The sequence below is a fragment of the Carcharodon carcharias genome, chromosome 24 (assembly GCF_017639515.1).
Source record: "Carcharodon carcharias isolate sCarCar2 chromosome 24, sCarCar2.pri, whole genome shotgun sequence".
Lineage (NCBI taxonomy): Eukaryota > Metazoa > Chordata > Chondrichthyes > Lamniformes > Lamnidae > Carcharodon > Carcharodon carcharias.
Window position 1 is genome coordinate 11,553,056 of NC_054490.1, and position 12,638 is coordinate 11,565,693.

The window sequence follows — 12,638 nt, forward strand, 5'->3', positions numbered from 1 at the left end:
GTGAATCAGGGTGGGAGTGAAGGAGAGAGGGAGTGAATCAGGGTGGGAGTGAAGGAGAGAGGGAGTGAATCAGGGTGGGAGTGAAGGAGAGAGGGAGTGTATCAGGGTGGGAGTGAAGGAGAGAGGGAGTGAATCAGGGTGGGTGTGAAGAAGTGAGGGAGTGAATCAGGGCTGGGTGAAGGAGAGAGGGGAGTGAATCAGGGTATGCTAAAGGAGAGAGGGAGTGAATCAGGGCGGGTGAAGGAGATAGAGAGTGAATCAGGGAGGGGGGAAGGAGAGAGGGAGTGAATCAGGGCTGGGTGAAGGAGAGGGAGTGAATCAGGGAGGGGTGAAGGAGAGAGAGAGTGAATCAGGGAAGGGTGAACGAAAGAGAGAGTGAATCAGGTTGGGGTGAAGGAGAGAGGGAGTGAATCAGGGGAGGAGTTAAGGAGAGAGGGAGTGAATCATGCCAGGAGTGAAGGAGAGAGGGAGTGAATCAGGGTGGGAGTGAAGGAGAGAGGGAGTGAATCAGGGTGGGTGTGAAGAGAGGGATTGAATCAGGGCTGGGTGAAGGAGAGAGGGGAGTGAATCAGGGTATGGTAAAGGAGAGAGGGAGTGAATCAGGGCGGGTGAAGGAGATAGAGAGTGAATCAGGGAGGGGGGAAGGAGAGAGGGAGTGAATCAGGGCTGGGTGAAGGAGAGGGAGTGAATCAGGGAGGGGTGAAGGAGAGAGAGAGTGAATCAGGGAAGGGTGAACGAAAGAGAGAGTGAATCAGGTTGGGGTGAAGGAGAGAGGGAGTGAATCAGGGGAGGAGTTAAGGAGAGAGGGAGTGAATCATGCCAGGAGTGAAGGAGAGCGGGAGAGAAAGAGGGCGGGTTAAGGAGAGAGGGAGTGAATCAGGGAGGGGTGAAGGAGAGTGGGAGTGAATCAGGGCAGGAGTGAAGGAGCGTGGGAGTGAATCAGCGTGTGAGTGAAGAAGAGAGTGAGTGAATCAGGAAAGGAGTGAAGGAGAGTGGGAGTGAATCAGTGCGTGTTAAGGAGCGAGGGAGTGGATCTGGGTGGAGTGAAGACGAGAGGGTGTGAATCAGGGAGGGGGGAAGGAGAGAGGGAGTGAATCAGGGTGGGAGTGAAGGAGAGAGGAGTGAATCAGGGCGGGTGAAGGAGATAGAGAGTGAATCAGGGCAGGAGTGAAGGAGAGAGGGAGAGAATCAGGGCTGGGTGAAGGAGAGAGGGACTGAATCAGGTTGGGGTGAAGGAGAGAACGAGTGAATCAGGGAGGGGTGGAGAGAGGGAGTGAATCAGGGAGGGGTGAAGGAGAGAGGGAGTGAATCAGGGAGGGGTGAAGGAGAGAGGGAGTGAATCAGGGCTGGGTGAAGGAGAGTGGGACTGAATCAGGTTGGGGTGAAGGAGTGAACGAGTGAATCGGGGAGGGGTGGAGAGAGGGAGTGAATCAGGGCTGGGTGAAGGAGAGAGGGAGTGAATCAGGGTGGGAGTGAAGGAGAGAGGGAGTGAATCAGGGTGGGAGTGAAGGAGAGAGGAGTAAATCAGGGAGGGGTGGAGGAGAGAGGGAGTGAATCAGGTTGGGGTGGAGAGAACGAGTGAATCAGGGAGGGGTGGAGAGAGGGAGTGAATCAGGGCTGGGTGAAGGAGAGAGGGAGTGAATCAGGGTGGGAGTGAAGGAGAGAGGGAGTGTATCAGGGCTGTGTGGAGGAGTAACGGGGAAGGGCGTGGGTCTGGGAGAATCATGCCTCTCACCCCAGTCTGCGGATTCTGCAGTTCCTGATTCCCTCGGCGAGTTTCCGGATCCCTGGGTCTCCCAGCTGGTTCTTGTCCAGGATAAGCCAGTGCAAATCGGGGTGAGCCTGGAGCATGTCACTCAGTCCCTGCGCAGACGCCTCTGTCAGGCCGTTACTATCCAGCCTGTGTGTGAAGCCAGGACGGACAACTCACACAACAGGAGAGACCTTCACCCCAACCAAACACACAGCCCGTCTCCCACCCCCTCCATATCGTCACGGTACCAGCTCCTCCACTGCACAAACCATCATCCATCTGTCTCCATTACTCCATCTGGGATCACAGTCCCCTCCTGTCCCATCCCCTCTCCACACTCCCCTCCTGTCCCTCCCCACACCCCCCTCCTGTCCCATCCCCTCTCCACACCCCCCTCCTGTCCCCTCTCCACACTCCCCTCCTGTCCCTCCCCACACCCCCCTCCTGTCCCATCCCCTCTCCACACCCCCCTCCTGTCCCCTCTCCACACTCCCCTCCTGTCCCCTCCCCTCTCCACACTCCCCTCCTGTCCCCTCCCCTCTCCACACTCCCCTCCTGTCCCTCCCCACACTCCCCTCCTGTCCCCTCCCCTCTCCACACTCCCCTCCTGTCCCATCCCCTCTCCACACTCCCCTCCTGTCCCCTCTCCACACTCCCCTCCTGTCCCATCCCCTCTCCACACTCCCCTCCTGTACCCTCCCCTCCCCACACTCTCCTCCTGTCCCCTCCCCACACTCCCCTCCTGTCCCCTCTCCACACTCCCCTCCTGTCCCCTCCCCTCTCCACACTCCCCTCCTGTCCCCTCTCCACACTCCCCTCCTGTCCCCTCTCCACACTCCCCTCCTGTCCCCTCTCCACACTCCCCTCCTGTCCCCTCCCCTCTCCACACTCCCCTCCTGTCCCCTCTCCACACTCCCCTCCTGTCCCCTCCCTCTCCACACTCCCCTCCTGTCCCCTCCCCACACTCCCCTCCTGTCCCTCCTCTCCACACTCCCCTCCTGTCCCCTCTCCACACTCCCCTCCTGTCCCCTCCCCTCTCCACACTCCACTCCTGTCCTCCCTCTCCACACTCCCCTCCTGTCCCCTCTCCACACTCCCCTCCTGTCCCCTCCCCACACTCCCCTCCTGTCCCCTCCCCACACTCCCCTCCTGTCCCCTCTCCACACTCCCCTCCTGTCCCCTCTCCACACTCCCCTCCTGTCCCCTCTCCACACTCCCCTCCTGTCCCATCCCCTCTCCACACTCCCCTCCTGTCCCCTATCCACACTCCCCTCCTGTCCCCTCTCCACACTCCCCTCCTGTCCCCTCCCCTCTCCACACTCCCCTCCTGACCCCTCTCCACACTCCCCTCCTGTCCCCTCTCCACACTCCCCTCCTGTCCCCTCCCATCTCCACACTCCCCTCCTGTCCCCTCCCCTCTCCACACACCCCTCCTGTCCCCTCTCCACACTCCCCTCCTGTCCCCTCCCCTCTCCACACTCCCCTCCTGTCCCCTCCCCACACTCCCCTCCTGTGCCCTCCCCTCTCCACACTCCCCTCCTGTCCCCTCTCCACACTCCCCTCCTGTCCCCTCCCCTCTCCACACTCCCCTCCTGTCCCCTCTCCACACTCCCCTCCTGTCCCCTCTCCACACTCCCCTCCTGTCCCCTCCCCTCCCCACACTCCCCTCCAGTCCCCTCTCCACACTCCCCTCCTGTCCCCTCTCCACACTCCCCTCCTGTCCCCTCCCCTCCCCACACTCCCCTCCAGTCCCCTCTCCACACTCCCCTCCTGTCCCCTCCCCTCCCCACACTCCCCTCCTGTCCCATCCCCTCTCCACACTCCCCTCCTGTCCCCTCTCCACACTCCCCTCCTGTCCCCTCCCCACACACCCTCCTGTCCCCTCCCCTCCCCACACCCCCCTCCTGTCCCCTCTCCACACTCCCCTCCTGTCCCCTCCCCTCTCCACACTCCCCTCCTGTCCCCTCTCCACACTCCCCTCCTGTCCCCTCTCCACACTCCCCTCCTGTCCCCTCTCCACACTCCCCTCCTGTCCCCTCCCCTCTCCACACTCCCCTCCTGTCCCCTCCCCTCTCCACACTCCCCTCCTGTCCCCTCTCCACACTCCCCTCCTGTCCCCTCTCCACACTCCCCTCCTGTCCCCTCCCCTCTCCACACTCCCCTCCTGTCCCCTCTCCACACTCCCCTCCTGTCCCCTCCCCACACTCCCCTCCTGTCCCCTCTCCACACTCCCCTCCTGTCCCCTCTCCACACTCCCCTCCTGTCCCCTCTCCTCTCCACACTCCCCTCCTGTCCCCTCTCCACACTCCCCTCCTGTCCCCTCTCCACACTCCCCTCCTGTCCCCTCTCCACACTCCCCTCCTGTCCCCTCCCCACACTCCCCTCCTGTCCCTTCCCCTCTCCACACTCCCCTCCTGTCCCCTCTCCACACTCCCCTCCTGTCCCCTCTCCACACTCCCCTCCTGTCCCCTCTCCACACTCCCCTCCTGTCCCCTCTCCACACTCCCCTCCTGTCCCCTCTCCACACTCCCCTCCTGTCCCCCTCTCCACACTCCCCTCCTGTCCCCTCTCCACACTCCCCTCCTGTCCCCTCTCCACACTCCCCTCCTGTCCCCTCTCCACACTCCCCTCCTGTCCCCTCTCCACACTCCCCTCCTGTCCCCTCTCCACACTCCCCTCCTGTCCCCTCTCCACACTCCCCTCCTGGCCCCTCTCCACACTCCCCTCCTGTCCCCTCTCCACACTCCCCTCCTGTCCCCTCTCCACACTCCCCTCCTGTCCCCTCCCCTCTCCACACTCCCCTCCTGTCCGCTCCCCTCTCCACACTCCCCTCCTGTCCCCTCTCCACACTCCCCTCCTGTCCCCTCTCCACACTCCCCTCCTGTCCCCTCCCTCCCACACTCCCCTCCAGTCCCCTCTCCACACTCCCCTCCTGTCCCCTCTCCACACTCCCCTCCTGTCCCCTCCCTCCCACACTCCCCTCCTGTCCCCTCTCCACACTCCCCTCCTGTCCCCTCCTCCACACTCCCCTCCTGTCCATCCCTCTCCACACTCCCCTCCTGTCCCCTCTCCACACTCCCCTCCAGTCCCCTCCCCACACTCCCTCCTGTCCCCTCCCCTCCCACACCCCCTCCTGTCCCCTCTCCACACTCCCCTCCTGTCCCCTCCCCTCTCCACACTCCCCTCCTGTCCCCTCTCCACACTCCCCTCCTGTCCCCTCTCCACACTCCCCTCCTGTCCCCTCTCCACACTCCCCTCCTGTCCCCTCCCCACACTCCCCTCCTGTCCCCTCCCCTCTCCACACTCCCCTCCTGTCCCCTCTCCACACTCCCCTCCTGTCCCCTCCCCTCTCCACACTCCCCTCCTGTCCCCTCTCCACACTCCCCTCCTGTCCCCTCTCCACACTCCCCTCCTGTCCCCTCCCCTCTCCACACTCCCCTCCTGTCCCCTCTCCACACTCCCCTCCTGTCCCCTCTCCACACTCCCCTCCTGTCCCCTCTCCACACTCCCCTCCTGTCCCCTCCTCCACACTCCCCTCCTGTCCCCCTCTCCACACTCCCCTCCTGTCCCCTCTCCACACTCCCCTCCTGTCCCCTCTCCACACTCCCCTCCTGTCCCCTCTCCACACTCCCCTCCTGTCTCCTCTCCACACTCCCCTCCTGTCCCCTCTCCACACTCCCCTCCTGTCCCCTCCCCTCTCCACACTCCCCTCCTGTCCCCTCCCCACACTCCCCTCCTGTCCCCTCTCCACACTCCCCTCCTGTCCCCTCTCCACACTCCCCTCCTGTCCCCTCCCTCTCCACACTCCCCTCCTGTCCCCTCTCCACACTCCCTCCTGTCCCCTCTCCACACTCCCCTCCTGTCCCCTCTCCCACACTCCCCTCCTGTCCCCTCTCCACACTCCCCTCCTGTCCCCTCTCCACACTCCCCTCCTGTCCCCTCTCCACACTCCCCTCCTGTCCCTCCCCTCTCCACACTCCCCTCCTGTCCCCTCTCCACACTCCCCTCCTGTCCCCTCTCCACACTCCCCTCCTGTCCCCTCCCTCTCCACACTCCCCTCCTGTCCCCTCTCCACACTCCCCTCCTGTCCCCTCTCCACACTCCCCTCCTGTCCCCTCTCCACACTCCCCTCCTGTCCCCTCTCCACACTCCCCTCCTGTCCCCTCTCCACACTCCCCTCCTGTCCCCTCTCCACACTCCCCTCCTGTCCCCTCCCTCTCCACACTCCCCTCCTGTCCCCTCTCCACACTCCCCTCCTGTCCCCTCTCCACACTCCCCTCCTGTCCCCTCCCCACACTCCCCTCCTGTCCCCCCCCCTCTCCACACTCCCCTCCTGTCCCCTCCCCACACTCCCCTCCTGTCCCCTCCCCTCTCCACACTCCCCTCCTGTCCCCTCTCCACACTCCCCTCCTGTCCCTCCCCTCTCCACACTCCCCTCCTGTCCCCTCCCCTCTCCACACTCCCCTCCTGTCCCCTCTCCACACTCCCCTCCTGTCCCCTCCCCACACTCCCCTCCTGTCCCCTCTCCACACTCCCCTCCTGTCCCCTCTCCACACTCCCCTCCTGTCCCCTCCCCTCTCCACACTCCCCTCCTGTCCCCTCCCACACTCCCCTCCTGTCCCTCCCCTCTACACACTCCCCTCCTGTCCCCTCTCCACACTCCCCTCCTGTCCCCCCTCTCCACACTCCCCTCCTGTCCCCTCTCCACACTCCCCTCCTGTCCCCTCCCCTCTCCACACTCCCCTCCTGTCCCCTCTCCACACTCCCTCCTGTCCCCTCTCCACACTCCCCTCCTGTCCCCTCCCCTCTCCACACTCCCCTCCTGTCCCCTCTCCACACTCCCCTCCTGTCCCCTCCCCACACTCCCCTCCTGTCCCCTCCCCACACTCCCCTCCTGTCCCCTCTCCACACTCCCCTCCTGTCCCCTCCCTCTCCACACTCCCCTCCTGTCCCCTCCCCTCTCCACACTCCCCTCCTGTCCCCTCCCCTCTCCACACTCCCCTCCTGTCCCCTCACCACACTCCCCTCCTGTCCCCTCTCCACACTCCCCTCCTGTCCCCTCCCCTCTCCACACTCCCCTCCTGGCCCCTCTCCACACTCCCCTCCTGTCCCCTCCCCTCTCCACACTCCCCTCCTGTCCCCTCTCCACACTCCCCTCCTGTCCCATCCCCTCTCCACACTCCCCTCCTGTCCCCTCTCCACACTCCCCTCCTGTCCCCTCTCCACACTCCCCTCCTGTCCCCTCTCCACACTCCCCTCCTGTCCCCTCCCTCTCCACACTCCCCTCCTGGCCCCTCTCCACACTCCCCTCCTGTCCCCTCTCCACACTCCCCTCCTGTCCCCTCTCCACACTCCCCTCCTGTCCCTCCCTCTCCACACTCCCCTCCTGTCCCCTCTCCACACTCCCCTCCTGTCCCCTCTCCACACTCCCCTCCTGTCCCCTCCCCTCTCCACACTCCCCTCCTGTCCCCTCTCCACACTCCCCTCCTGTCCCCTCTCCACACTCCCCTCCTGTCCCCTCTCCACACTCCCCTCCTGTCCCCTCTCCACACTCCCCTCCTGTCCCCTCTCCACACTCCCCTCCTGTCCCCTCTCCACACTCCCCTCCTGTCCCCTCTCCACACTCCCCTCCTGTCCCCTCTCCACACTCCCCTCCTGTCCCCTCTCCACACTCCCCTCCTGTCCCCTCTCCACACTCCCCTCCTGTCCCCTCTCCACACTCCCCTCCTGTCCCCTCCCTCCACACTCCCCTCCTGTCCCCTCTCCACACTCCCCTCCTGTCCCCTCTCCACACTCCCCTCCTGTCCCCTCTCCACACTCCCCTCCTGTCCCCTCTCCACACTCCCCTCCTGTCCCCTCCCTCTCACACTCCCCTCCTGTCCCCCTCTCCACACTCCCCTCCTGTCCCCTCTCCACACTCCCCTCCTGTCCCCTCCCTCTCCACACTCCCCTCCTGTCCCCTCTCCACACTCCCCTCCTGTCCCCTCTCCACACTCCCCTCCTGTCCCCTCTCCACACTCCCCTCCTGTCCCCTTCCCTCTCCACACTCCCCTCCTGTCCCCTCTCCACACTCCCCTCCTGTCCCCTCCCCACACTCCCCTCCTGTCCCCTCCCCTCTCCACACTCCCCTCCTGTCCCCTCTCCACACTCCCCTCCTGTCCCCTCTCCACACTCCCCTCCTGTCCCCTCTCCACACTCCCCTCCTGTCCCCTCTCCACACTCCCCTCCTGTCCCCTCTCCACACTCCCCTCCTGTCCCCTCTCCACACTCCCCTCCTGTCCCCTCTCCACACTCCCCTCCTGTCCCCTCCCCTCCCACACTCCCTCCTGTCCCCTCTCCACACTCCCCTCCTGTCCCCTCTCCACACTCCCCTCCTGTCCCCTCTCCACACTCCCCTCCTGTCCCCTCTCCACACTCCCCTCCTGTCCCCTCCCACACTCCCCTCCTGTCCCCTCCTCCACACTCCCCTCCTGTCCCCTCCCTCCACACTCCCCTCCTGTCCCCTCTCCACACTCCCCTCCTGTCCCCTCCCTCTCCACACTCCCCTCCTGTCCCCTCTCCACACTCCCCTCCTGTCCCCTCTCCACACTCCCCTCCTGTCCCCTCTCCACACTCCCCTCCTGTCCCCTCTCTCCACACTCCCCTCCTGTCCCCTCTCCACACTCCCCTCCTGTCCCCTCTCCACACTCCCCTCCTGTCCCCTCTCCACACTCCCCTCCTGTCCCCTCCCAAACTCCCCTCCTGTCCTCCCCTCCACACTCCCCTCCTGTCCCCTCTCCACACTCCCCTCCTGTCCCCTCTCCACACTCCCCTCCTGTCCCCTCCCCTCTCCACACTCCCCTCCTGTCCCCTCTCCACACTCCCCTCCTGTCCCTCCTCTCCACACTCCCCTCCTGTCCCCTCTCCACACTCCCCTCCTGTCCCCTCTCCACACTCCCCTCCTGTCCCCCCTCTCCACACTCCCCTCCTGTCCCCTCTCCACACTCCCCTCCTGTCCCTCCCTCTCCACACTCCCCTCCTGTCCCCTCTCCACACTCCCCTCCTGTCCCCTCTCCACACTCCCCTCCTGTCCCCTCTCCACACTCCCCTCCTGTCCCCTCTCCACACTCCCCTCCTGTCCCCTCTCCACACTCCCCTCCTGTCCCCTCTCCACACTCCCCTCCTGTCCCCTCTCCACACTCCCCTCCTGTCCCCTCTCCACACTCCCCTCCTGTCCCCTCCCTCTCCACACTCCCCTCCTGTCCCCTCTCCACACTCCCTCCTGTCCCCCTCTCCACACTCCCCTCCTGTCCCCCTCTCCACACTCCCCTCCTGTCCCCTCTCCACACTCCCCTCCTGTCCCCTCTCCACACTCCCCTCCTGTCCCCTCTCCACACTCCCCTCCTGTCCCCTCTCCACACTCCCCTCCTGTCCCCTCTCCACACTCCCCTCCTGTCCCCTCTCCACACTCCCCTCCTGTCCCCTCTCCACACTCCCCTCCTGTCCTCCCCTCTCCACACTCCCCTCCTGTCCCCTCTCCACACTCCCCTCCTGTCCCCTCTCCACACTCCCCTCCTGTCCCCTCTCCACACTCCCCTCCTGTCCCCTCCCTCTCCACACTCCCCTCCTGTCCCCTCTCCACACTCCCCTCCTGTCCCCTCTCCCACACTCCCCTCCTGTCCCCTCTCCACACTCCCCTCCTGTCCCCTCTCCACACTCCCCTCCTGTCCCCTCTCCACACTCCCCTCCTGTCCCCTCTCCACACTCCCCTCCTGTCCCCTCTCCACACTCCCCTCCTGTCCCCTCTCCACACTCCCCTCCTGTCCCCTCTCCACACTCCCCTCCTGTCCCCTCCTCCACACTCCCCTCCTGTCCCCTCCCTCCCACACTCCCCTCCTGTCCCCTCTCCACACTCCCCTCCTGTCCCCTCTCCACACTCCCCTCCTGTCCCCTCTCCACACTCCCCTCCTGTCCCCTCTCCACACTCCCCTCCTGTCCCCTCTCCACACTCCCCTCCTGTCCCTCCCTCTCCACACTCCCCTCCTGTCCCCTCTCCACACTCCCCTCCTGTCCCCTCCCTCTCCACACTCCCCTCCTGTCCCCTCTCCACACTCCCCTCCTGTCCCCTCTCCACACTCCCCTCCTGTCCCCTCTCCACACTCCCCTCCTGTCCCCTCCCCTCTCCACACTCCCCTCCTGTCCACTCTCCACACTCCCCTCCTGACCCTCTCCACACTCCCCTCCTGTCCCCTCTCCACACTCCCCTCCTGTCCCCTCTCCACACTCCCCTCCTGTCCCCTCCCTCCCACACTCCCCTCCTGTCCCCTCTCCACACTCCCCTCCTGTCCCCTCTCCACACTCCCCTCCTGTCCCCTCCCCTCTCCACACTCCCCTCCTGTCCCCTCTCCACACTCCCCTCCTGTCCCCTCTCCACACTCCCCTCCTGTCCCCTCTCCACACTCCCCTCCTGTCCCCTCTCCACACTCCCCTCCTGTCCCCTCCCCTCTCCACACTCCCCTCCTGTCCCCTCTCCACACTCCCCTCCTGTCCCTCCCCTCTCCACACTCCCCTCCTGTCCCCTCTCCACACTCCCCTCCTGTCCCCTCTCCACACTCCCCTCCTGTCCCCTCTCCACACTCCCCTCCTGTCCCCTCCCACACTCCCCTCCTGTCCCCTCTCCACACTCCCCTCCTGTCCCCTCTCCACACTCCCCTCCTGTCCCCTCTCCACACTCCCCTCCTGTCCCCTCTCCACACTCCCCTCCTGTCCCCTCCCTCCACACTCCCCTCCTGTCCCCTCTCCACACTCCCCTCCTGTCCCCTCCTCCCACACTCCCCTCCTGTCCCTCCCTCTCCACACTCCCCTCCTGTCCCCCCTCTCCACACTCCCCTCCTGTCCCCTCTCCACACTCCCCTCCTGTCCCCTCCCCTCTCCACACTCCCCTCCTGTCCCCTCTCCACACTCCCCTCCTGTCCCCTCTCCACACTCCCCTCCTGTCCCCTCTCCACACTCCCCTCCTGTCCCCCCTCTCCACACTCCCCTCCTGTCCCCCCCTCTCCACACTCCCCTCCTGTCCCCTCTCCACACTCCCCTCCTGTCCCCTCTCCACACTCCCCTCCTGTCCCCTCCCCTCTCCACACTCCCCTCCTGTCCCCTCTCCACACTCCCCTCCTGTCCCCTCCCCTCTCCACACTCCCCTCCTGTCCCCTCTCCACACTCCCCTCCTGTCCCCTCTCCACACTCCCCTCCTGTCCCCTCTCCACACTCCCCTCCTGTCCCCTCTCCACACTCCCCTCCTGTCCCCTCTCCACACTCCCCTCCTGTCCCCCTCTCCACACTCCCCTCCTGTCCCCTCTCCACACTCCCCTCCTGTCCCCTCTCCACACTCCCCTCCTGTCCCCTCTCCACACTCCCCTCCTGTCCCCTCTCCACACTCCCCTCCTGTCCCCTCTCCACACTCCCCTCCTGTCCCCTCTCCACACTCCCCTCCTGTCCCCTCCTCCACACTCCCCTCCTGTCCCCTCTCCACACTCCCCTCCTGTCCCCCTCTCCACACTCCCCTCCTGTCCCCTCTCCACACTCCCCTCCTGTCCCCTCTCCACACTCCCCTCCTGTCCCCTCTCCACACTCCCCTCCTGTCCCCTCTCCACACTCCCCTCCTGTCCCCTCTCCACACTCCCCTCCTGTCCCCTCTCCACACTCCCCTCCTGTCCCCTCTCCACACTCCCCTCCTGTCCCCTCTCCACACTCCCCTCCTGTCCCCTCTCCACACTCCCCTCCTGTCCCCTCTCCACACTCCCCTCCTGTCCCCCCTCTCCACACTCCCCTCCTGTCCCTCTCCACACTCCCCTCCTGTCCCCCTCTCCACACTCCCCTCCTGTCCCCTCTCCACACTCCCCTCCTGTCCCCTCTCCACACTCCCCTCCTGTCCCCTCTCCACACTCCCCTCCTGTCCCCTCCCTCTCCACACTCCCCTCCTGTCCCCTCTCCACACTCCCCTCCTGTCCCCTCTCCACACTCCCCTCCTGTCCCCTCTCCACACTCCCCTCCTGTCCCCTCTCCACACTCCCCTCCTGTCCCCTCTCCACACTCCCCTCCTGTCCCCTCTCCACACTCCCCTCCTGTCCCCTCTCCACACTCCCCTCCTGTCCCCTCTCCACACTCCCCTCCTGTCCCCTCTCCACACTCCCCTCCTGTCCCCTCCCTCCACACTCCCCTCCTGTCCCCTCTCCACACTCCCCTCCTGTCCCCTCTCCACACTCCCCTCCTGTCCCCTCCCCTCTCCACACTCCCCTCCTGTCCCCTCTCCACACTCCCCTCCTGTCCCTCCCCTCTCCACACTCCCCTCCTGTCCCCTCTCCACACTCCCCTCCTGTCCCCTCCCCTCCCACACTCCCCTCCTGTCCCCTCTCCACACTCCCCTCCTGTCCCCTCTCCACACTCCCCTCCTGTCCCCCTCTCCACACTCCCCTCCTGTCCCCTCTCCACACTCCCCTCCTGTCCCCCTCTCCACACTCCCCTCCTGTCCCCTCCCCACACTCCCCTCCTGTCCCCTCTCCACACTCCCCTCCTGTCCCCTCTCCACACTCCCCTCCTGTCCCCTCTCCACACTCCCCTCCTGTCCCCTCCCCTCTCCACACTCCCCTCCTGTCCCCTCTCCACACTCCCCTCCTGTCCCCTCTCCACACTCCCCTCCTGTCCCCTCTCCACACTCCCCTCCTGTCCCTCCCTCTCCACACTCCCCTCCTGTCCCCTCTCCCCACTCCCCTCCTGTCCCCTCCCCTCTCCACACTCCCCTCCTGTCCCCTCTCCACACTCCCCTCCTGTCCCCTCTCCACACTCCCCTCCTGTCCCCTCCTCTCCACACTCCCCTCCTGTCCCCTCCCCTCTCCACACTCCCCTCCTG

At 65.6% G+C, this 12,638-nt stretch overlaps 1 protein-coding gene across 1 annotated transcript in view; it reads right to left on the bottom strand.

Annotated features, from left to right (window-relative positions):
- Positions 1 to 1,731: 1,731 nt before the first annotated feature.
- The window catches only part of LOC121269338 (NACHT, LRR and PYD domains-containing protein 14-like), a 59,539-nt gene continuing 48,632 nt past the window's right edge, over positions 1,732 to 12,638 (bottom strand). Inside the window, exon 7 of the mRNA XM_041173888.1 lies at positions 1,732 to 1,900. Coding sequence (XP_041029822.1) covers positions 1,732 to 1,900 — 169 coding nt within the window. The remainder of the gene's footprint in view (positions 1,901 to 12,638) is intronic.